Source organism: Mus caroli, unplaced genomic scaffold (genome assembly GCF_978045245.1).
Source record: "Mus caroli unplaced genomic scaffold, Mus_caroli_1 scaffold_4, whole genome shotgun sequence".
Taxonomy (NCBI): Eukaryota; Metazoa; Chordata; class Mammalia; order Rodentia; family Muridae; genus Mus; species Mus caroli.
In genome coordinates, this window is record NW_028227259.1 from 5,242,566 (window position 1) to 5,267,448 (window position 24,883).

General features: G+C 41.5%; 1 protein-coding gene across 2 annotated transcripts; it reads left to right on the top strand.

Annotated features, from left to right (window-relative positions):
- The first annotated feature begins 440 nt into the window (after positions 1-440).
- Steap4 (STEAP4 metalloreductase) lies at positions 441-22,340 on the top strand. 2 transcript variants are annotated; one of them, XM_029477705.2, is made up of 6 exons: positions 441-693; positions 13,372-13,481; positions 16,039-16,496; positions 17,094-17,621; positions 18,973-19,137; positions 20,455-22,340. In XM_029477705.2, exons 3-6 carry the CDS (start codon positions 16,041-16,043, stop codon positions 20,716-20,718), a joined length of 1,413 nt encoding a protein of 470 aa, XP_029333565.1. In that variant the 5' UTR covers positions 441-693; positions 13,372-13,481; positions 16,039-16,040; the 3' UTR covers positions 20,719-22,340. The 2 variants fall into 2 exon arrangements, with proteins under 2 accessions (XP_029333565.1, XP_021019512.1); XM_021163853.3 differs by lacking the exon at positions 13,372-13,481 and having other exon boundaries at positions 442-693.
- The last annotated feature ends 2,543 nt before the right edge of the window (positions 22,341-24,883 follow it).

The window sequence follows — 24,883 nt, forward strand, 5'->3', positions numbered from 1 at the left end:
CCCAAACAATAAAGTGTGGCATCCATTTAGGTAACATTTGCATTGCATTGTTACCATGTAGGGAAGGAATAAACAGGAGGAGATGCACTGAGCTGCCTGGGTATAAGTAACTTTGGAGCCCTGGAGAACACTGAGATACATCTGCATTTGAGACGAAGACCTGAAAACTCTCCATCTTTTAAGCTCTCACTCTGTTAAAAATCAGGGCTCCTGGCAGGAGAAAGACGCCACTATTTCGTAAGAAGAGAGGCAACTAAGAGGAATGCCTAAGCTCCTTGCCCATGTACTGTTTTCTTAGCTACCCAGAATCCTCTAGCTCTAACAGAAAAGGAGTATCTCTCTGCCTCTCTAGGCTGCAGCTGACCTGGGATGTCCCACCCCAAAGGTTCCGGAAAACCCCTTTTATACCCCGCTTGGCAGCGGAGAACGTCCACATCTGCGAGCCAGAGCTGCACAAAAAGTTCTGGTCCTTCCAGCTGTGCGGGATTCCCAGGTTGAATTCTTCCCGGAAACTTTGCTTCACAGCTCCTCTTGCGAAATCAAGCGGGCCCTCCCTCCGCTCTTTGGCTTAAAAGCGGGAGCCTGGAACCAGCGCTGAGCAAAGGCTGGCTACCTCTGCAAGCCTAGAAGGCAGAGCCCACGGTAGCCGCGCCAGACCAACGTCCCTCCGTCCCTCCGGGCGCCTCTCCGCAGGTGGGTCACTTTACTGGCTCTTTTGCCTTGTTGCTTTCGCCAGGGGCTGAGGTTCCATTTCTGTCAGCCCACCTCCAGCCCTTCTTTTCTGGACTCTACTTTCCAGCCAGCTGATACAGAGATAGAGGCACACTCACCCCCATAGCCTTCTCATAAAAGGCTGCTTCGGGATCAGTTGAGCCATTCAGCCAATCATTACCTTCCTGAGGTTGTATTTATTACTCATCAAGGTGCAGAAGACTCCCAAAGAGAAAGACCCAGCTGGATTCTTTCTCTGTCTAACTGGATTCCTACAAATCTGAAGTGCCCACGGGAAAGGAGCCTGGAAGAACTTAGGTGTGCAGTCCAGCAATATAAGGCTAAATCTAAGGACTTCTTCTCACAGAGATGAAATTGGGCAGTCGGTCTTCCTTGATCTTAATTTAAATATCCTTAAGCAGCTTAGCGATTGCTTTTCTAGAGGTATATTGTTTGTGACGTAGTTTGAGGGAAAGAGCGCCTGTCCAGAGGCAGATGACAGGTGGTTTGGGATTGTTTTTGCCTTTATTATTTTTCAGTGCATGGCTCTTTAAAACATGAACGGTGTATCCTGGAAAGCAAGTCGCCCGAACCACGGATCGGGGTGTTTAGAGTTCTGCTCTTAGTTCTAACTGTGGCCTCAGTTCCACAAATCTAACTTGAAAGCCTATTGGTCCAAGAGGATCCACACAATGCTGCTCTACCAGGGTAAAAACAGCCTTATGACATGAGGTGCTACCGCTGTGAACGGTGTCGAAAGTCTTGCTAATGCTCCAGGTATACCTGAGTAATTACTTTCCATAATAACGCAAGCTTGGTTGTTACAAGGAAATTACCCAACCGTTCTCACAGGAGCATCTAAAAGTTTCACCACATTTATCATTCAGAGAATACTCTGGCTTTCAAACCATTCTTCAGCCTTGCTGTGTGAGAATGTCCAATTCTGTATAAATGGCAGTCATATAAGTGTCACTCACATGAAAGAACCTTTTTTTTTTCTGATCCAGTAGGTGTAATTTTATAAAATGGCACATTTATTTGAAGCAGTAACTTTTTTGAGATATGGCCTTTGCAAGGCCCCGAGTTTTTCAGAGCACTGTGATTTAGCGCGGCGTGAAATCCTACCAGCAAGCATTCTACCTGCATGGCAAACACCACCGGGTCAGAAAACAGGATGGAGCACTCTCAAGTATCAGCCTCAAAGCCGTAAAGTAAATGCTACATGTGTACATTAAATTGGGTCATCGCACTTTCTCCATTTGGCCACATTTATGGTTCTGCTAAAATTCACATAGCAACTGGCAGTGCAGGAAGCAGCACACACTAGACCAGACCTCTGACTTGGGCATGTTCTACAGACAGCTGCCTTTCACAAGCTTACTAAGCTTACTGCTGTTTAGAAGAAAAAAAAAATAGATTTTCATAACCTTTGGTAAAAAAGAAAAAACTAAACCCATTAAGCTCTGCAGTGTATTGCAAGCAACTTTAGAGAAATAGGTTTGTTATAGAACACAAACGGAGTGTCTAAATCACTCCACAGTGCCTTGTCTCTTGAAGGACTACCCTTAAATTACCTGTGCCATCAATGCCAGTGTTTAAATGATATAGATTTCACTTTCAAAGAATACATAGCTGATTCTGCAGTCACAAAAACACGTCAGTTTTTTGTGATCCTCGTTATCTAGTTCCCACCGTAATAAATTTAAGGACTGGAGAGATGGTTAGTAGGTCAGGTACTTGCCCCAAATCCATGAGGACTCAAGTTCGAGCCCTCAGCACTCTCATAAAACCTGGTTCCCATAGCTTATACCTGTAATCTCAGCACTGAGGTGACTGGAGGAAGGCTCCCTGGAGTTCACTGGCTGGCTAGCTTTGTCAAAGCCTGGAGCTGGTGAGCTCCAGGATTAGTAAGACTCCCTGGATAGGAGGAAGGCTGGATGGGAAGAAGGAGGATTAGGTAGCAGGTGTGGGCAGGGGACAAGTAAAATTAATGAGGTGAATATATTTGAAATGCATTATGTACATGAATAAAATGTTATAATGAAGGCCACTATCATGTATAATTAATGTGTGCTAATGAAAACAAATGATGGGAAGCAATGCAGGAAGGTAGCCAGCATTGACCTCTGGCCTCTACACACACAAATAGGTACATGTGCATTCACCTCATGCATACAATTAAATCTAGGTATATTTTATCAGCTGCTGTAAAATCATTTTCTTGGAAGTCTTTAAAAGACTGACAAACTCCTGGTGAGAGGGAATCAAAGTCAACAGAGCCACCCTTTAAAGCTGGAGGCCTTGTTAGGGCACCCAGTTGAGTTGCCATCCGAAGAGAGCACTTGGTAAGCACCTACAGCTTATCTACACATATTTCACACCACAAGAAGCAGGAACAGGCCGTACAGAGTTAATTTTTCCAGATGGGCTTTAGGTCAGACTAGATAATAATAGTAATGAAATTTACAAAGACAGGACCTCTGATGTTACCTGTGTCTCTTTCACATCCAAAGCGAATGGCGCCTTAGTCAATTATAAAGGTTTCTTGAGCAGTTCTCCATGATATTTTAAACCCACTCAGCTGGTTCTCCCTGACTTCCAGGTCATTTCCAAAATGGTTTTAATTAACACTTGTTCTTTTGTTAAGAAGAAGGAAGTACTGCAAAGAGTCAAACTGGGTAACTAACTAAAGGATAATCAATACTTAAGGCATATTTGATAAGAAAATTGCTTGGCCTATATAGAAATAAGTTTTCTCCCACATTTGTTGAAAAATAAAGAACAAAGAATGCTTATGCTGTTTGAAGATTGCCTTTTAGGAACATGGCCTTGCAAAAAAGAATGCCCTGAACTACTAAAAGAAATATTTCCACTGTAATTAAACAGCCTAGAGAGGCAGAGAGATACAACCTAATCTAACTTCTAAGTTCCGCACCACAATCAGAGTTCATCCTGCCATGTGTGGCGAGCTCTTTCCACACTGTACTTTGACAGAAGTGTGTTTCTGAAAGGTAATTTTGAGGGATGTGTGGTTCTTTTAAATTTAAAGTACATCATCAGTCCTTACATCAGAATAAAGTTCACCCTTTTTCTTAAAACCAAAGAAAATGTATGGGAAGGGTAATTTTGAAAAGTTAAGAGCTGTAATTATGAATTAAAAGAAGACTAAGAAGTAACAATCCAATTATATGGCACATCTCTAAAGAAGAGTTATTGAGCAGGGCTGGAGAGATGGTTCTGCAGTAAGAGTAGAAGCCCAGCACTCTTGTAGAGGGCCCAAGATGAATTCCCAGTAGCCATGTCAAGAGATTCACCACTACCTATAACTCGAACTCCAGGGGATTCTTGGGCACCTTTGCGAACATGCACACACACACACACACACACACACACACACACACACACACACATGTGTACACACACACACACTTTTAAAATTTTTTAAGTTTTTAGAACACAAACTAGATAGTCTCTTTGGTCTTGGCACCCAATATTAAGGAACATAAAATACATTAAGAAGGAAGTTGTATCTTCTAGCACACTGTTAGTGGGCAGAGCTGTGGACTTGGGGAACAGGAAGATAGTTGATGTTCAATGGGAAGCTTGTATCTTTCATCGATACATGCTCTTTTTACAATTTGGAAACACTGAACTCACCTTTCAACCTAAGGAAATGGTAGCTGAGGCAACTTGGCAGGCTTTAGTGAACGTTCTCCTCCGTCTCCCAGCAGCATCTGTCCATGCCTGTGCCTGACCCTCATGTGTGTGGTAATGGTTTGGCCCTAAGCTGTCTTCTCTCTGAGACCTGAGCTTCCTGAGGACAGGCACTTTCTGATTCCTCACTTCATGCCTTTGCCTAACACAATGTCTGTTACAAAGAAGCTATGCAAATGTCCTGGAAATACGAAACTTCACCTAATCACTCCCGATGACACTGATTTCTGTGTTGGAAAGATGTTGCCCAAGGATGTACATAGTTAATGACAATGAATGATCTATTACTTTTGGTTAACACCATCAAAGTCCAGATCTTAACCCCGCCCTTTGGAGAGAAGGTTAAGTGTCTTTTTTTTACATAAAAGTAGTCAAATTATTATAACTGTCTTGTTAATAGAAGACAGTATAAAAGTGGTGTCTGTTTCACTTTCTTTTTAGTGACATTATGGTACATTAATGGACCACCACGAAATGTGAAGCCCATTAATAGTTCAAAAAGAACCTGTTTATACTGTATTCTTTTACACACACAGCTGTATTTCTAGTTAATTCTTCTTCAGTATAGAAGTTCAAAGGTAGTTTGTTTATCATCTTCAATTCTGTGACATAGAAATATGGAAAACTAGTCAAAGAAATGGGGGGAGGTTGAAACAGAAACCATGTAGGAACTGGGGAGATGGTGAAGCAGTTCATCACTTAGCTCCTTGCAGTTAACAATAATGTGCCAGGTGTACATTTTTCTCTAGACTGATATCCTAAACTCTCCTTGCCATATTTCTGAGTCATGTCTGAGAAACTGGAAGATATTTCTGGTGGAATGAGTTCACAAAGACTCCCTTTGGGAAGCAAGAGTCCAAGGGTATTGGATTTACAGCCTAAATTGTGTTGGCCCAATGTGTAAGGGAGACAAGAGTATGAGGCTGTTATTGCACTGCTAGAAGTCACATGGATTGTTTTCTAAATTACCCTGGGAGCCTTTGGGGAAGGAATGCCTCTAAGGAAAGATTTAGACATAAAATATAATCAGGATAAAAAAAAAGTGGTTTCATCTATCCACCCAATTGCTTTGCCACCTCCGTAGGCACAGGCCATACTTGGGAGAAGATGAGATGAGAGGTAGGAATGGAGCTGGTGCTGTGGTCCCTGGCTCTCTAAAGAAAACCAGTCCTAATGTGCAGCCTTTGGTGATTTCCAAGATGTGAAAAGTACATGTCTGATTTCAAGCTTCTACCCGGCAAACCAGCTCCAGCCACTAGAGGGAGCTCAGATTGAAATCCTGGTATTAAAAGGGAAAAGCTGTTTTCTCAAAGCATTTATCAACTAGCACCGCTTAGAAGCTGTGTATCATAGTATAATAGAAGGATGGGAGTGGAAGGCCTGTATCCTTCTGATGCTTCTTTTAGAGAAACTGGGACCCATCCCTTAGAGAGCCAGTTTACAAATGGAGGCAAATGTTAGCCCAAAGGTGAAAGACGAAGCAATCCCCAGAAATTTCTAAAAATGGCAAGCTATTTTAAAACAGAATGGAAGGGCCCGTGAGAAGGGTTTCTGAGGAGGCAGGGAGATCAGATACACAGACAAATTCTGTCTCCTGACTGGTTTAGCAGTTACCAATATCTAGATAATAATTCCCAGTGACATGAATGACTATTCATTTTATTTGGACAAGGTTACCTGAAAATTAAAATTGTTAAATCATGTCCTAAACATCTCTGACAACCCCCAAAAAAGCCAAACCCACCAACTGACGCTAAATGTTTGGTAAGTTGCTGGAGATGCCAAATTAGCCAGATGTTCATAGAATGTCAGATACCCTGCAGTCAGCCATCAAGAGAGAACGAATTCTCTGCTGGTGGTGACCTCTGCCTTCTGCTCCTGCTGCCACATCACTGATGAACTAGAGATTTGTAAGTTGGTCCCGATTGAAAGTCCTGGTAGTTGTCAAGGTAAATTAACCAAGGCATAACTGAATCTCTAGCCATCCCATGTACCACAGGCCTCAAGTAAAGGGTCTAATATGCCCAGGTAGCAGACACTGAACCTACATGGCCAAGAAATCACAAAACTATCTTAACTTACCCTGACAGATAGTGCTGAGTTATCACTGTAACACCGTGCACCCATGTGATGCCCAAATGGACTACAATACCAACAAAGAACTTTCTAAAAATAATTCCTCCACACTGGAATTAAGATATATAACAGGCCTACACTACTATGTTGTCATCCATCTCTGAAAGGGAATGAGGATTCTGTCCCCTGACAGGATCACTGGAGTTCAGCTACCAACGCAGCTCATTCCTGCCTGGACATTAGCAGTTCATGTCAAAATATATAAACCACACAATATTAATGCGAAGGTTCTCTCTAGTTACATTCTTATGACTTAACCAATTTGTACACTAAGTTTTGTGTATCATTCTGTTGGTTAATAGGAGAACACAGAGATTAGTCATTGACTAGGCTTCCCTGAGATAAACAGCATTTCTCACAAAGTAATGCTGTAATCTATTTTCCAGACACTAACTCTCAGTTGAATAAATGAGCAATAGGCATCAACTTCTGATGAACTCTGTGGCACACACCTGTTGGCACCCAGGACTTCAGCATAGGAAAGCCCTAAATTTAAGGCCCACCTTGGCTACATAGCAAGTCCTAAGCCAGCTGGGCAGTATGGCAAAACGAGACAACGTCTGGGGACGTACGTCTGGGAACGTATGCTATTATTAATTTTAGTTACCAGAATGGTTTTGTAAATTACACAATGGTGACTTATCCTATATGTGTTTGCTGTGAGTTTTACTTCAACTGACATATTAGGAATTTAGTGTGCAACCCCGTGTATCTGTGAGAAGTACGCACATATCAGAGGACGAAGCTCAGGTGGTAGAGTGTTTGTACAGCATGCACAAAGCCACGGGCTTGAATCCTAGCCTACTCTGGTAACCCCAAACACTCAGAAGGTAGAGCAGGGGATCAAAAGTTCAAGGCTACCCTCTGCCTGAACTATATGAGATTGTCTCCGACAGCACAAATAAAGTTATGTATATTAGATGCAGGGTCTAAAACTTAGTTTTCATGAGCTCTAAATTTCTGTGAGGTCAATCTTTTCTTCAGAGTATTTTTTTACTGTTAAATAAGTACAAGCTTTGTGTGATGGCCATTGGTATTTCCATTCTGTTCTATATGATCATCACTTACTGAAGCTTTATGATCAATATTCAGTTAAAGATGGATGCTGCTGACAGGTTTGGAGTATCCCTTCAGAGAATCTCTCATGTTCTTCAGTCATCTCTCAATCACAGAGATCTACAAACACATAAAGCATCTAGTAGTCTTCCATTTCATATACCCAACAGAGAAATTGGCTACCAACTGCCAAGTATTGCTTCCCAGTCAAGGTAATTACATGTACTGTTGCTTTTGGACACAGAGTCTTCCTGGGCAACCCTGGCTGGCCTGGTTCCTCTAGAGCCTAGGTTGGCCTGACATTCAAAACCGTTCTTCTACATCACCACCCTCGTGCCAGGACTAATTAAACTATTTTAGTGATGATTTTGTAAAGATAGCCTTTAATACCACAACGGATAACATATACATACTTACTTTCCCCTCTGACTGCAAGGGATCAGCTTGATAGAAGATATCACATAAAATGCACCATCCCTGTCAAACCTGAATTTCATAGATTTAGTGTGAATGTGCTTCAGGCTTTGCAAAGGATATGGTTGCTCTAAAACTTACTCATTCGCTGAAACTCAAATTTAATTGGTATCATGTGTTTTTACTTATTAAATTTGGCAGTCCTCATTGACATGCATCTCCTTGAAGAGACTCACGTTGAGCAGCACTCAGAATCTTACTGCTCCTCTCAGAGCAATTTTACTCTGTAACCCTATTCTGTATTGTTTGGAGCACTTCCACCGTCTAACCCAGCCTATTGGTTATTAAATAATGTTGTCCAATTTTCGATAATAATACACAGACAGGTTTTGAAGCATACAGATCCAGAGCTTTGACTTTCTTCTTCCAGGGGATCAATGCACTCTATAAGTCATCTGAATGCTTTGCCTCTTCATCCTCACTGGGCCTGTGGGCTGGTGGTCTGTGTACGCGCGTGTATCCAGGGTGGATAGTTTCTGAAGAATTCAGATGTTTGAAGCAGCATTTGAGAATTCTAAGCTGGATTCTCAAATGGAGAAAAAGGCAGCATGACTCTAAAGGCTGTTTCAAGTAAATGACTAACCAGCCACCGTGCTTTGCTGTGTGTTGCTGTTAAAGAACTCCATGGGAGACTTGGGTGGTTTTCTCGGGTTGGGTAGCAGCTCTCTGTAATATTTCCTTGACAGAGTGACAGAGAAAAGCTACGTGCAGTCTGAGGCCGAGTCTTGAGTCTGACATTCTTGGACTCTGTCCCTTGTGAGGTGTGCACAGTCGGGCCTCATTCAGCCTTTGGATTTCCTCATAAAGAGAGGAATTCTAGCCTTCAGTCAAGATTACAGGGAAAACTTGTGAAGAAGGTGAAATGTGTCAAGAGTCATTCAGTTTTTGTGCAAGCTCTCAACCTGATTTGAATGTGCCACTGGGCCAGAGACATACTACTTCATAGAATAACACTTTATAGAAGTGTGTGTTTCTCCAAAATCCTTAATGATCCCACGAAATCTTTCATGACTGAAGTCAGGAAAGTGTGATGCCTGTCTGTACTCCAGAGGCAGCCCCTCCTCCTCACTCCACCAAGATCTCTGAGTGGGTCCTCTCTGCCCACCTATGAGCTGGCCCATGACGCTACTTCCTGAAACTAAAAGTTGTGTGTTGTGTCAACAGTAATTTTCTCTTGAGATTTGCTTTGATTACCTCCAAAGCTTTTACATATGAAATTTATTTTTGCATTTTTACTTTGCATAAAAACATAAAATTGGGTTAGTTAATAAGTACGCTGACTCTAGCTGTGTGTAAATAACTGACAGTCAGTGTTTATGTAAATAATTTGAATTTTCTTTCATTTTTTTAGAATTAAAGATGACAGAGAAAATCATGGTGGCTACTTACTTTTAAAATTATGTGTGCCAAACAGAAGAGATTTTCTTTCTTTTCTCCTCTAGAAATGCCATTACATATATAAATATTTACATTTTTTCCTCTTTATTCTACAAACCTTGGGGATGAAACAAATGGCCCATTTTCTAATCTCAGGATGAGAAAGTACCATGTTTTGGAAGAGCCATGATTAGGTCGTTGACATGCTTACTAAAGGACCTGAAAAAGACATTCTCCCCTAAGGTACTGACCGTGGTAAAATGTGCCATTTGATACCAGGGTTCTAGAACACAAATAACTGTAAGTTTTCAGTTCTCTTTTAAATGAAGTCTATACTCTAATCCATCATTAGAAACTTCTTTCTATTCATTAGCTATCTACAGGCTACTATTGCATGAGTGTGTGTGTGTGTGTGTGTATATGAGAGAGAGAGAGAGAGAGAGAGAGAGAGGGAAAGAGAGAGAGAGAGACCATGTACATACACAGATATATGTGTGTGGAGACTACATATCAATAGACAGGGTTGTTAAGTATGAGACATCAGCCTTGGGATTTTATAAGACAAGATCTCACCATTTCCTAGCATTCACCAATTAAGCTAGATCTAGAGATTTTCCTATTTCCGCCTCCCTTCCCTGGGATTACAAGCATCCACTACACCTGGCTTTTAACCTGAGTGCTAGGTCCTCAGGATGATATCGAACAAGTACTTTTCAACTGAATTGTCATCATCTTGGAAGTCCAATGAATTAATATGTTTAACACAGCTCATGAATTTAATCTCCTAAAATTTTAATTAATCTGTTTAATGAATTTTAAATTTTTAAAACATTGATTTTTTTAAAAGTATATAAACTCAAAAGGAAATTTTGTGAATATGCAAGATTATTCTACAAATTCAATGGAGAAGGAGTTAGACTAGCTATAATAGTTTTTTAAAGAATACATTAGATAGAGTGACTATCGATTTTTTAGACATGTGTCTATGTCTAAACATTATATATGTATACACATATATGCATATATATGCATATATACATACATGCTTATAGCTATCAGTATTATATGGAATAGGCAAAAATCATATCCATAGATTACTGGAGCAGAATAGAGACCCCAGAAAATGACCCACACGTACATGGATTATTGATTTTTAACAAAGATGCAAAAGCAATTAATAAAACAGGATATTATTTCAACAAATGAAGGATAAATGTTTAGTTAATTTATATAGGCAACACACACACACACACACACACACACACACACTTACCTAACTAAGCCTTAAACTTTGTAAAACTGAGCTAAAAATAGATCATAGTTAATTTTTACACTTTCAGAAAAATATCTAGAACCCAGGGCTTCATGAAGAGTTTTTAGATATCAAAAGAATAATCTATAAAAGAAAAGAATCAATAAATTAATGTCATGAAGTTTTAAAATTCTTTTTCTACAAAGACCCTATAAGACATGAAAAAATATCAGGCTAGGAGAACATATTTATAAATCATGTATCTAACAAGAGTCTTATATTTAATATGTCTATCCACATATATGAAATATAATTTTTAAAAATGGGCAAAAAGCTGTGTGTTGTGGTTCATATCCATAATCCCAGAACTTGGGAGGGTCAGGAAGAATGATTGTGCAAGTCTGAGACTACCCTGGACTATAAAGCTGTCTAGACCAGCCTGGACTAGAGTAAAACTTTATCTTTGGGAATGAAGGGACAGTGGGAGAAAGATAGGAAGGGAAGGAAGGGAAGGAAGGAGGGAGGGAGAAGAGGAGAGGAGGAGACCAGGAGAGAGAGAGAATGGGCAAAAGACATGAAACAATGTCTCACCAAGGATGATAAACAAATGCATAACAAGTAAGTGCATAACAAGATGTTCAGTGTCATTTGCCATTAAAGACGTGCTAATTAAAACCACACTGAAATAACAAAATAAAATAATAAATAAAAAATACTGGAACTCCTACACCACTAAGGAGGAACATAGAACAGTGTGGTCTCTGGAGAGTGGTCAAGAAGCTCACTCTGAAACTGAGCAGGGACTTGCACTATGACCCAGTCATTTCACGGAGCCTTTGTCCCAAACAAATGGAAACTTACTGTCATGCCAGACCTGGTACATGAGTGCTTACTGCAGTGAGCCAAGTTAGAGACACCTAAAAGGTTCTACATTAGATGAAGATAGCTCTAAAACAGGGAGTATAACTAAGCGGTATGTTATATGCTTGGCACATGCAAGCTTTCGATTTGGTCTCCAGGAACAAATTTTTTAAGTGAAACTGAAATAACGTGTGAATAATGTTAAACAAAACAACATGGATGACCCTCAGGGGCATTGTCCTGAGTGAAAACAAACAAGAGGGAAAACAGAGGGCTATCAGCTTGTTTCTATAGCCTGTGATGTCATTTCTGTAACATTCTCAGAAAGACAAAACTATAGAGAGCTGGTTAAAATGGACTCTAAATCAGAACCAACTCTGGAGAGAGATGTGTGTGACTAGGAAGAGAAGTAGCAGAGATGCCCAGTGCTGGAATGGTCTATATCTCTTTCCCATTTGCTCACATGACTCTCATGCTGGGGGGAGGCATCAGTAGGAACGTCTCTACAGACTGCTGCCTCTGTTCCCGATGCCTGGGGTAGAGTGAGCAGACAGAAGAGCATGATGGACGTGATGAATGTGATGGACGTGATGGACGTGATGGGCGAGATTCTTCTTCACCTCGATGACAGCTGTGTCTGTGACCATCAAAGTGACCTTTGTCCCTTTGCAGCCTGTGTATACATTCCTGTGGAATCACTTCACCTTCCACTCTATGGAAGGTGTTTCCATAGGAAGTAAACCATTCTGGAGGCCCTTCAAGCTAGGAAATTCCTGTTCTTTCTAGTTACCCAGCTGAGGGTGTGTAGTGCCCACAAGGCCAAGAGAAAGAGAACACAGTTGTTGTAATTCTTTAACCCATTTTACCTTCAGTAAATACTCTGTATGTGTGCTGCCTTTCTTACGATTTCCTGTTTTCCTGAATTTTATGTCTAACAGTAGGCTAGGAAATTTTGAAAAGTCTGAGCAGGAAACCTTCCCACCTTCATGAACCCACGTTTCCATGTAGCTATTCTGAGGTACAAATATGTCTGACATGGGTGTGGTAACCCTCTTTGTGTAGCACCAATTGTAAAACAAGCCCTACGCATACATCCTATTTTTGTAAACATCTATAATTACAATATTTTTCCAGGAGCTCAGGATCAAATCTCCAAAGAAATGCTAAATTTTTTCCACATTATTTGTTTTTATCATTATTCTGAGTAATCTTGCAAGCAGAGGACTGTGTGCCAAAGATTTACTAGAGACCTCATTCTGGGAAGCGGAAGAGAGGGCAGAGGGCATGGCCAGGGAACATGGAAAGACAGTGCAAGAGGGCCATGGGTTAACCATGGTCACAGATAATGAGTGCTCTGGTCCACTGGGGCCTTGTGAGGAATCTTAGGAAATATGTCAGATTGAGTGCCAGAAGACAAAAGAGCCACAAAAGAAAGACAGAGTTCACAGAGGCCTTCCCCCTGTTGGTTTGTGGTGCCCCCATGGACCCTGTATGCCTGAAGGCTAAGCAGGCATGGGTCTTAGAGAAGCCCTATGACAAGAAGCAAGAGGTACAGATGGAATGGAAGACCCAAAACTAAGTTTCTACTGGGCAGTGTTTGCTGAGCAGAGCTTAGTTTCTGCCTGGAGACTAAAAATAGAACCAGGAAAATTTAAAGTGAGTCTCAAGCTGTGGCCATAAAGTATAACCTTAGCGCGTCTACCCTGGTCATCAGGAAGTGCTTGGGGAATAAGTAAGCTGCATTTTCTTTTATTGGGCCAGTCAGTAATATTTTATTATCCCCTTACCAGTTTTTACATCTGCAATTTACCCAGTGACATCTCTGCAGTTTGGAAAGTGCAAACAAATTTTAAGAGTTGGAGGAACCAACATCCCAAGAATTTTACCTTCAACTGCCAAGGTATACCTTAAGAGGATAATAAATTAAAATATGAAAAAATACAAATAAGAGAAATTCATACTTCACCCATTTCTACATAAGTGTTTTGATATGTTCGTATGGTCTATAGCCATTTCACAAAAGAAATTATTTATAAAAAATAATAAGTGGAGAAAGCAGACACATTCTAGTCTCTGGTTCCGATTTTTTAAATGTACTTAAAATAATCACAGTTATGTTGGCATGATTGCTGCTCAAGTTATATGCTTTATATACATATTAAGTAATTAGTAGGTTAAAGTCCTTAGATTAAAAAATAGATTAAATAACCTATTAATGATAAACTTGCATTCATTCCTCAAGAACTGTTTCAAGATACATAAATTAAGCTTCAATATCTCATAAGCAGATACTATCTCTCATCTTAAATAAGACTGAGTTTGAATAAGCTACCAAAGGCCATATTGCAAGTTATTCTGTGCAGAAGTGGTCTGAGGAGATGGCTCAGTCAATAACGTGCTTGTCTTACAAGCACAAGGACCTGAATTAGATTCTCTGACCCATGTACAAGTTCTAAGCATAGAGGGTTTTCATAATCTCAGAGCTTGAGAGCTGTATATAAATGGGTCCCTGAGTTCACTGCTGGGTAACCTAGCCTTGCTTTAGGCCCATAGGAGACCCTGTCTAAGGAGATAGAGAGTTTTCATGAGGATGATACCCAAAGTTGTTCTTGGTCTCCACAGACATACACACACACACACACACACACACATATACACACATGCACACACACACATACACACACGCACACATACACACACACATACACACATGCACATACACACACACATACACACACACATACACACACACACATACACACACACACACATATACACACACACACATACACACACCACATTGTAGTAATTTCCAACCCCAATAAGCCCATATAAAAACCACACAATCCATTTTTTATATTTATAAGCTAGATTTTTACAAAACTTTAGAGAATGTTAGAATGCATCAATTCATAGTGGTCAAATGGCCCAAACCACCTGGAATTGCTGCATTTATAACAATCAGTGAGAAGATTGCTGCAGAGAAGTTAGTCTCTTAGTGCTGGTGAATTTACCAGTTCTATAATTTCTGTACACAGTAATCCAGTATGAGGAACAAAACATTAGAATAAAGTAGTAGGGGTCAAATGAGGAGAGGGGTACACAGTAGGTGCACAGAACGGAATGGTAAGCGTATCAGGTGACAGCCTGAAGATTTTCTCTATGAAAATAGTTGTTAATTGGTGGGCAGTAGTGATACACAACTTTAATCCCTGCACTCAAGAGGCAGAGGCAAGTAGATCTCTATGAGGCTGGTCTGATCTGCAGAGTGTGAGTTCTAACACAGCCTGGGCTACACAGAGAAACCCTGTCTTGAACACATCAATATACACAGATATACACATATATAGTCGTATATAATATTGTATATGTGGATGTTAACTGATTAGCTGCTAGTTAAATTTGCTAAATACTAATTTGCCTCATAGATGATAAGAACTTTTGAAAGGGCAGCCGTGCTTGCATATGAAGAACCATCTTCAACCCCAGATACTTTCCCACATGTGTTCATGCCCTTCCTGATACCTGCTGAGGGCATCTCCAGATAGTTTGTAAGATGATTCAGTTATGTTGGTTAGTCACAGTTTCTGCGATGGTACAGGAACGTCCTGTATTTCTTATCTCTCTCATGAGTCCTGCCTCAGTGCAGAGGCCTGCATGGTCTGTGTGTGCTGCAATCGCACAACCTCAGTCAGGCGCAGCTAAGATGACAGGGCTTTGTCGTGAGCTGAACACAAAAGGAAATGTCCAAAGCTCCCTTTTTTAAAAGGTGCGGTTTTGTGTGTGTGTGTGTGTGTCTGTGTCTGTGTCTGTGTCTGTGTGTGTCTGTGTGTCTGTGTTTCGTGATTGACATGAAAGCTACTGTGTAAAGGCCAACACCGTTAGAGTTGGTGTGGGAACTGCACATGTGACTCACTGATGTTACTTTTAGCCCGGTTGAATGAGAGAAGTCATGTCTTTGGCAACATCCTCTCTTGCCGCTTCTCTCTCCCCTGCGTGTCAGCCCCTCCTCTTGACTGCACCCCTTGCTTGAGACACGGGGAGGACCCTGCTCCTTCTGCCACTCCCATTCCATCCTGCTCATACTTAACAAATATTTGCCAACTGTCTAGCCCTTGGTAGACAGTGCATTTCTCAGCATGGAAAAATAAATCATTAAAATTCCCATCCCTACCCAAGAGGAAAAAAAAAAGAAACTCTACATTAGCTGACGGTTTCAAGTAGAACTTGAGAAAATGTATCCTGAAAGAAGACATATTATCCCCCACAAGACGAGAGAGTGAGATAAATTACTGTGTGAACTTGTATAAAAAAACGAGCTTCTGAATACGAATTGTGGCTGGATTCCCAGGCAAGATATTCAATTGTTTTTGTAAGCATGGCACCTTTTCCTCTGAATGTCTTGGGGTATCTCAGTTACATGCTGATGATCCGTATTTCGTTTGTTTGCTTTTCAGTAATGGAGAAAGCACGTGCAGATGAGTTTCCTCTGACTACTGATTCCTCAGAAAAGCAAGGAGTTGTCTGCATTTTCGGAACAGGGGATTTCGGGAAGTCACTGGGATTGAAAATGCTTCAGTGTGGCTATTCTATCGTTTTTGGGAGTCGAAACCCCCAGGTGTCCAGCCTTCTGCCCAGGGGGGCAGAGGTCCTGAGCTATTCAGAAGCAGCATCCAAGTCTGACATCATAATCCTAGCCACGCACAGAGAGCACTATGATTTCCTCCCAGAACTAGTTGATTGTCTCAAAGGAAAAGTATTGGTAGACGTCAGTAACAACCTCAAAATCAATCAGTATCCAGAATCAAATGCAGAATACCTTGCTCAGCTGGTGCCAGGAGCCCACGTGGTCAAAGCATTTAACACCATCTCAGCCTGGGCTCTCCAGTCAGGAACACTAGATGCAAGTCGGCAGGTAAGATTAAATGAACTTGAATTCAGTCGTTTAAAGGTGAATGTTTTAATATGTCCATACCTGAATACAACTCTTTTAAAATTCCTATTAAATATTTCATTTTTCTAATTGTGCTAAGGGCAATTTCTTAGGGTTCATTGAGAAGTGTAGTCTATTGTGGTTCGTGTGTATTAGTAGTTTGATGGGACCGAATCATGTCTGAATCTAGAATTCTCTTGCCAGACTGGAAACAAACTATTTGTTGACTCTGTTTTCACTTGTGTGAAACTGGGCCCATTTATGGCCCGAGTTTAGCCACAGTCATATATGATGTGGTGCCCACATTCAAGAGAAAGATGAAACCACTCATGCTGCAGAGAATCTCAGCTTATAGCAACATTATGTGCCTAACATTACCCTCAACCAAAGAGCTTGGTCTTTCGCTGTCCGAAACACACATGCCAGTTCGTTCACAGCTTCATCTTGCTAGATAAAATTCTTTATCTCTGTTTCAAAAATAGTTTGCTGTTGTATTTTTTATGTGGTGCCTATATAAAGCTTAATGGTAATCATTAAATAAAGGAAATAATAACTATGGAATTCATTATTTCGACTCAGGTATTTGTCTGTGGAAATGACAGCAAGGCCAAACACAGAGTGATGGACATTGCTCGTACACTTGGGCTCACCCCACTGGACCAAGGATCCCTCATGGCAGCCAGTGAAATTGAAAACTACCCTCTGCAACTATTTCCAATGTGGAGGTTTCCTTTCTATTTGTCCTCTGTGCTGTGCGTCTTCTTCTTTGTGTACTGTGCAATACGAGAGGTGATATACCCCTACGTGAATGGGAAGACAGATGCTACGTTCCGCCTGGCCATTTCCATCCCGAACCGTGTCTTTCCTATAACAGCGCTGATCCTGCTGGCCTTGGTGTACCTCCCTGGTATTCTCGCTGCCATTCTGCAGCTCTATCGAGGCACAAAGTACCGCCGATTCCCAAACTGGCTTGACCATTGGATGCTTTGCAGAAAGCAACTGGGCTTGGTAGCTCTGGGATTTGCCTTCCTTCATGTCATCTACACACTTGTGATTCCTATCCGTTACTATGTTCGATGGAGGCTGAGAAATGCAACCATTACTCAGGTAAATTTCTTCTCCTCTGTATTTCTCAGCTCCTTAAATCAAAACACCATCTTGCTCTACCACAATCCATTTCACAACTGCAGAACATTGTTCCCCAAAGTTGGTCTTTTGCTCTGTTTTGTGCTTTAAACAGTTTATGATTTAGGCCTAGCTGACCTCAAACTCATGGCTTTTCTGCCTTGATCTTCCAAATTCTGGGATTAGAAGCATGAACTTTCATACCCACTCAGCATCTTTATTTTTTTTAATTATCAATAACCAGAAACCCTATCCTGGGGCTTGCAAACTAATCCAATTGTGATCACATAGAACTACTGAAAATAAAAATTAGAGTCCAGACTCATGTGACTCTAGATTTATAATCCTGGGCTCACAGAGACTCTGACCAACTGACAGATTCAGGTAAGAGTCACTAAACACACAACCTTCCTTATGTTTCAAGCTTCTGATTTTGAAGTCTAAACTACTGTCCACAAAGTATGGAGTTGACCAAACATGTGCTACAACACTACCAACAAATTCATAAAAGGGTGCTTATAAATCCATTAATGGTTGACTTGTGAGAAATTGTTCTCAATATATGGAAAACCAAATGATTCTGAACAAATATCAAATACTATCTAATGAATAAATACTCAAAGATGAAATCAGCACAAGTAGCCTTTCAGAATTTACAGCAGAGATGCTGCAAGACTGGTCTGATTTAGAAATGAATGGTCTCTAAATATCTTGTAACATTCTCTAAGGCTATTTAGTCAATAACTTCAATAACTTGCCGGTACTGTGTCCACAGTACCCTCACACATTCCCCAACAAAAGTTTCTTGTGTAAGGATCACACTACATGGCCTGATTCTTCTCACACTGTGATATGAAAGATTTAATGCTGTGTGATGACATAATCAGCATGAAAGACCCAAACGTGTGTGTTCGTGTGCAAGCGTTTGTGTGTGCATGTGTGTGTGTGTGTGTGTGTATTTGTGTGTGTGTGTGTAAGAAAGGAAGAAAGATAGAGAGTAAACATAATATAAAAAGTGAATTTTGACATATCTGTTTAATAACACTGTTTTTGTTTGAGAAACAGAAAGCCATGTACTGAAGAAGATTAGCACAAATATTGACTTGTTTTAGATATATAAGATGAATTAAAACCCCCTATGTGACTCCTAGAATTATAACAAAATTGCAGAAGAATCAATTAATTACCTTTTCTGCTCAAAACATTCAAAAGTACTTTCCAAAGCTATTCGTAAGTGGTCAATAAGAAATGATACACAATTTGCTTTGTGCAAGTTACACAATGAGAGAGGTGTGTTTCAGTCCCCCTTGTAATTGTTTCTAATTTTTCATAGGCCCTAAGTAATAAAGACAGCCCATTTATTACCTCTTATGCCTGGATCAATGATTCCTACTTGGCGCTGGGAATCCTGGGATTTTTTCTGTTCCTTCTGTTGGGAGTCACTTCCTTGCCATCAGTAAGCAACATGGTCAACTGGAGAGAGTTCCGGTTTGTCCAGGTAAGTGTATCAGATTTAAACATCTTGGTATTTCAAAAGGAATATAGCTTTTTACAAATGTTCCAGTTTTACTCTCATATCATGCCTAAGTTTTCCACTTGGCTCCCGTACTTCCCTAGTCACATTATTAGCAGTTCAGTCAGAAAAATGAACTCAGACACTGACAGACAGACTCGATACGGGTATGAGTTCCTGCTTGGGACAGCTTGCCGAGACCCTGAATATACCCAGAGCCACCATCGAGACTACAGAGTGAAGGGCACCAAGAAGCTATTAACTATGTGTGGAGTCACCAGGTAGAAAGGTGAAAAGGACGCAAAGACAAAATTCAGTTTTACAATCTGGACATATTGATAAGAAAAGGGAGTTTTACCATAAAGCTTAAAACTTCAACAAAAATTTGATAAGTATCATCACCCTAGACTTATTCCTGGCCTGTGTGAGAGAAATTCAATTTGTCCAAGTATTAACCACCAGACACCTCATAAAAGGCGGTACCTATTCCAGGAGAGCAGTGGTCCTCACAGTGTCTATCGCATGCAGAGAAGCAGCTAAAGCATCACCCAGGGAACTTGTTAGGCCACAAAGCTCCAGGCCCCACCCAACTCAGGCAATGAGAGGCTCTGAAGACGGAGCCCAGAAATGTGTTTTAACAAGCCCTCCAGATAATTCCCATGCATGTTCCTTGTGCAACAGTATAATAAAACAGACCATTAGTAACTGACATTAGATTTGGTTATCAAATCCAGCTGTTTCTCTGAGAGGCCAAATGTAGACAAATTCAAGGAATTAAGACAGAAAGGAAAACTGAGCTTCAGAATTCAGGGCCTCCACAATACTTAGCAATACTGTGATGGAAATGGGCTAGCCTCTGGCCTTGAACCAGTACTGTGATGGAAATGGGCTAGCCTCTGGCCTTGAACCAGTAACAGAAGAGAATGCAGAGCTTGTAGAAGTCATTCGGTCCTGAACACCTGATAAGATGACCCATAAAAAGAGTTCCCTCTGTGGACAGAAATGGTGCATTCATGTCTCCTAACCTAAAGAGTTTATTCCTAGGACGTTTTTCTTTGTCAAGTCAGGTTAACATAAAACTTGGATGTCATCAATAAACAAGCCTTTTTATAGTTTTAATGAAATGTTTTATCATCCTGAAGAAAGATTATAATTTTTTTCTAAACCTAGCAGTGTTCTAAATACCATAACAGCGTCATGAATTTGTGGTTGTGGACAAGTAAGCTTCATTGGCACACAGTATTTCACTGAAAGTTGTGAATGATGTTGACTTCTATTTTTTGTTTGTTTATTTGTTTATAGTCCAAACTGGGTTATCTGACCCTGGTCTTGTGCACAGCCCATACTTTGGTGTATGGTGGAAAGAGATTCCTCAGCCCTTCGATTCTAAGGTGGAGCCTTCCTTCGGCTTATATTTTGGCACTCATCATCCCCTGCGCGGTGCTGGTGTTGAAGTTCATCCTCATCATGCCATGCATAGACAACACCCTCACTCGCATCCGCCAGGGCTGGGAAAGAAACTCAAAGTACACACAATCAGCACTGAACGGAAAATCGGATATTTAAGCTACAGTTGAATTTGCCAGAGTTTCTGTACTATTGCAGTAAATGTTTAAAGCATAATGTATCCAGTTATAAGAAAGCATTTTCTCTTGTCATGGTCCTAACTTTATCATCATAGTAGGAAGTGTTGCCTCACTTTGAAAGACCAGAGTAGCAAGGGAGCCCTCACTGCCTCAGTCACGTGATGACTCATTGCGGGCCTCCCTCACTTCCTTTCCCAGAAACCCCAGGGATGCCACTGTGATTATGGGCAACTTGAATGATGCAATGTTTTGTAGAGTTCTGGAAGAGTGTGCGCAACTTCCTTCCCTAACTCAAGGGCTGATGTAAGTGAAAAAGCAACACTGGTCATACTAAAGGTTTTGCTTGGCATGCCTAGAGAATGCCCCAAATGAAGTAGACAGAAAGAGGGTTAGTTCGTTTCCTGGAAGGAGTGGTGATCATAACTATTGTCATACTGATCTGGGGCTATTTGGGCTTTAGCTGTAGTGCTGAGCTCAAACCTAAGGCCTTATACATGTTAGATAAATGATATGTTACTGAGCCACACACACCCCAGCCGTGCCATAGTGAGTATGTAGTCATGTGTACCCCTTGATTTTTTGCTCTTACCAATACTGACACTTACTATGGGGAAATATTTTATACTGCAACAAAATTGGTTTGAAGTAGCTGTTCCTTGGATATATGGAAAGCTATGTAATTGTCCCAAGATTCTTCCTCCACAAGGGACCGCTTGAGGGGAGATGGGGTAAGAGTTGAGCAGCGATCCTAAGTTAAGGGACGATGGGGAAAGAGTGGACGATCCATTGGGTTTTTCAAGTGCCGCAGGCAGACACAGGCTGATAATAGCCTTGTACAAAAATGTCAGATAAGGCAGAATTTTAGCTAGTAAGCTACGCAAATACTACTACAGTTTCACTGTGCTGTTTGGGATCACTTGCGGTGGTGGAGTGCTTTCTTCATTATACATTGCAAATACTGTTCAGTATTAAGCATCTGTGAAATTAACTTCTAGTACAAACATGTAGCTTCCATAATCTGCCTTTGTTATCATTGTAAGTGGTGCAGTTAAGAGGAACCATCTGAACTCGTTGGAGCGAGGAAAGGATAGCTGAGAGAATGGTGGAGTGCTAGGGTGTAGGCGAGCAGCAGTGGGTCATGGGTCAGATGCAGCCAGCTCGGGCTTCCTGTGTGCACAGTGCCTTTCCCAAGGTGACCGTCAGCAGGCTGAGAATCCCTAGCTCTAGCCTGGAGCTAAAAGGAGATCTTTGCATAATCTTCCCGTGGGTCACTGAAATAAAGAAAAGGCATTGAGTTTGACATTTTTCTGCCTAATCTACAAAGGCTGTTTATTTTTCATTTTTCTAGCTTTTATATCGTATATTGTACATGATATCATACATTGCTCACAATCCAGGGTTTTTTATATAAAGCTCTTATATAACACAGACATTTCTTTTACTATTGCCCTAATAAAACATATAGAGTATATTCAGTTTTTACTAAGAGAACAATTGAGGTAATGTCTTTGTACTAACAAAATATTTCTGTATTTTCAATTATTTCCTTGGAATATTTTCCAAGAGTTAATAGTATAAAATTAAAGAATATTTGATAACATTTGCTGTGGTGCCAGTTTTTAATATGACTTTCTCAATTCCCTTGATATACCATTTCAGATTTGGGATTTTGCTTCAATTGTAATTTCCTGTGAATAGCTATAAAGATATAAAGAATACACTTCAGTAAGTTACCTTTGATGAAGTCATGCAAGAATTCCAAGAACAGAAAAACTCGGAGCAGAACAAGGGCATTGGCATGGGCGGGGCAGACCCTGGAATTCCAGTAAAGTTGGGAAAACACATGGCCAAGACCCCATGTCACACAGAACAACCAAGTGTCCCGGGCTGATCAGAGGGTTTGCTGCTGCAGGCTGAACACCCCAAGTTTAGTCAAGGGAGGCATTTGGAGTCAACCACGTTCCCATTTCAGTAAGAGCCAAAAAATAAGAAAATAAGATAGAAAATGCCATTTCTAAGTACAGCACATAAAGCGAAAATTCTACTCTACACTATAATCTACTGAACACAGTCTAACTTGGTACTTAATACAAGCAGTCATCAAGCCTGAAATCAAAGAAAGATCCAGTGTGTAAGGAGCCGTCCTCACACTTGCCATTACAAGATGGCGCTGATAGCACTGACACCCGTGTTCTAAGTAGTAAACAAGCAAGCTTCGCATGTGCCGGGGTAGCTTTCCACGCCATGTGCTCTGCCTTTCCCGTGACGACAACTCTGGCTGATGGGCTGCAGCCAATCAGGGAGTGACACGTCCGAGGCGGAGGACAGTCCTCCATAAAAGGGAGGGGGCTCCGCCATATCTCTCTCTCTCTGGCTCTCTCTCTGGCTCCCTTCTCCACTGGCTCCTGATGGGGTAAGCAATAAAGCTTGTGCTGCAGAAGATTCCGGTTGCCCTGAGCGTGTTCTTACCAGGGGAACAAAAGCGCGGGCAATAAATGGTGCCGGAACCCGCGAGCTACTGCATCACGGGGAAGGAGCGGTTAATGAAGTGTTCCCGGAAACAGACTGTTGAGAAGGACCCGGTGTAGGTTCAGAACTCTACAGCTGGGGAACTGTGGTAATGAAGTGTTCCCGGAAACAGACTGTTGAGAAGGATCCGACGTAGATTCAGAACTCTTCAGCTGGGGAACTGATGCGCGTTCGTTACAGCTTTACAAGGTATGTCTGGTCTTGAACTTTCTCTAGTGTTAAAAGCCCTTTTATTTCTTTTCATATGTCAACAAGCAGTTAAGACAGGGTATTATTGAGCGGGCGCACCGCACCCTCAAATCCTATCTAAGAAAACAGAAAGGGGGAGTCGAGGAGGCTCTACCCCGAGTACCAAGAGTGTCTGTGTCTACAGCACTTTTTACACTCAATTTTTTAAATCTTGATTCTCATGGCCATACCGCGGCTGAACGACATTGTTCAGAGCCAGATAGGCCCAAAGAGATGGTTAAATGGAAAGATGTTTTAAATAACAAATGGAAAGGCCCGGATCCTATTTTGATAAGATCCAGGGGAGCTGTTTGTGTTTTTCCACAGAATGAAGACAACCCATTTTGGATACCAGAAAGACTCACCCGAAAAATCCAGACTGACCAAGGGAATACTGATGTCCCTCGTCTTGGTGATGTTCAGTGCGATAACAACAAAGGGAGAGCAGCGTTGGGAGATACAGAATTGGACGGCTAAATTTGAACAGACCCTTTGAAAATTGAGACTTGCCCCACGCACTTGGACCTGTCCCTGACCTAAGGACTATCTTTTCAACTTTTTCCTTCTTTAAAGAATGGGTGGGGGTGGAATTATTTGGAGCTGTTCTTTGCTGTGGATTAGTGTTGCTTCTTTGATTGGTCTGTAAGCTTAAGGCCCAAATTAGGAGAGACGTGGTTATTTCCCAGGCGCTTGCAGCACTAGAACATGGTGTTTCCCCTGATATATGGTTATCTATGCTTAAGCAATAGGTCGCTGGCCACTCAGCTCTTGCACCCCACGAGGCTAGTCTCATTGCACGGGATAGAGTGAGTGTGCTTCAGCAGCCCGAGAGAGTTGCATGGCTAAGCACTGCAGTAGAAGGGCTATGTGGCATATATGAGCCTATTCTAGGGAGACATGTCATCTTTCAAGAAGGTTGAGTGTCCAAGTGTCCTTCCCCCAGGAAAAACGACACGGGAGCAGACCAAGACCCCTTTGGGTGATGAGCCTGGGAGGAGGTTTTGTGTAAAGCCCCTATTTTACACACTGGGGATTTGACCTCTATCTCCACTCTCATTAATATGGGTGGCCTATTGCTCTTAAATAAAAGAAAAGGGGGAGATGTAAGGAGCCGTCCTCACACTCGCCATTACAAGATGGCGCTGATAGCACTGACACCCGTGTTCTAAGTAGTAAACAAGCAAGCTGCGCATTTGCCGGGGTAGCTTTCCACGCCATGTGCTCTGCCTTTCCTGTGACGACAACTCTGGCTGATGGGCTGCAGCCAATCAGGGAGTGACACGTCCGAGGCGGAGGACAGTCCTCCATAAAAGGGAGGGGGCTCCGCCATATCTCTCTCTCTCTGGCTCTCTCTCTGGCTCCCTTCTCCACTGGCTCCTGATGGGGTA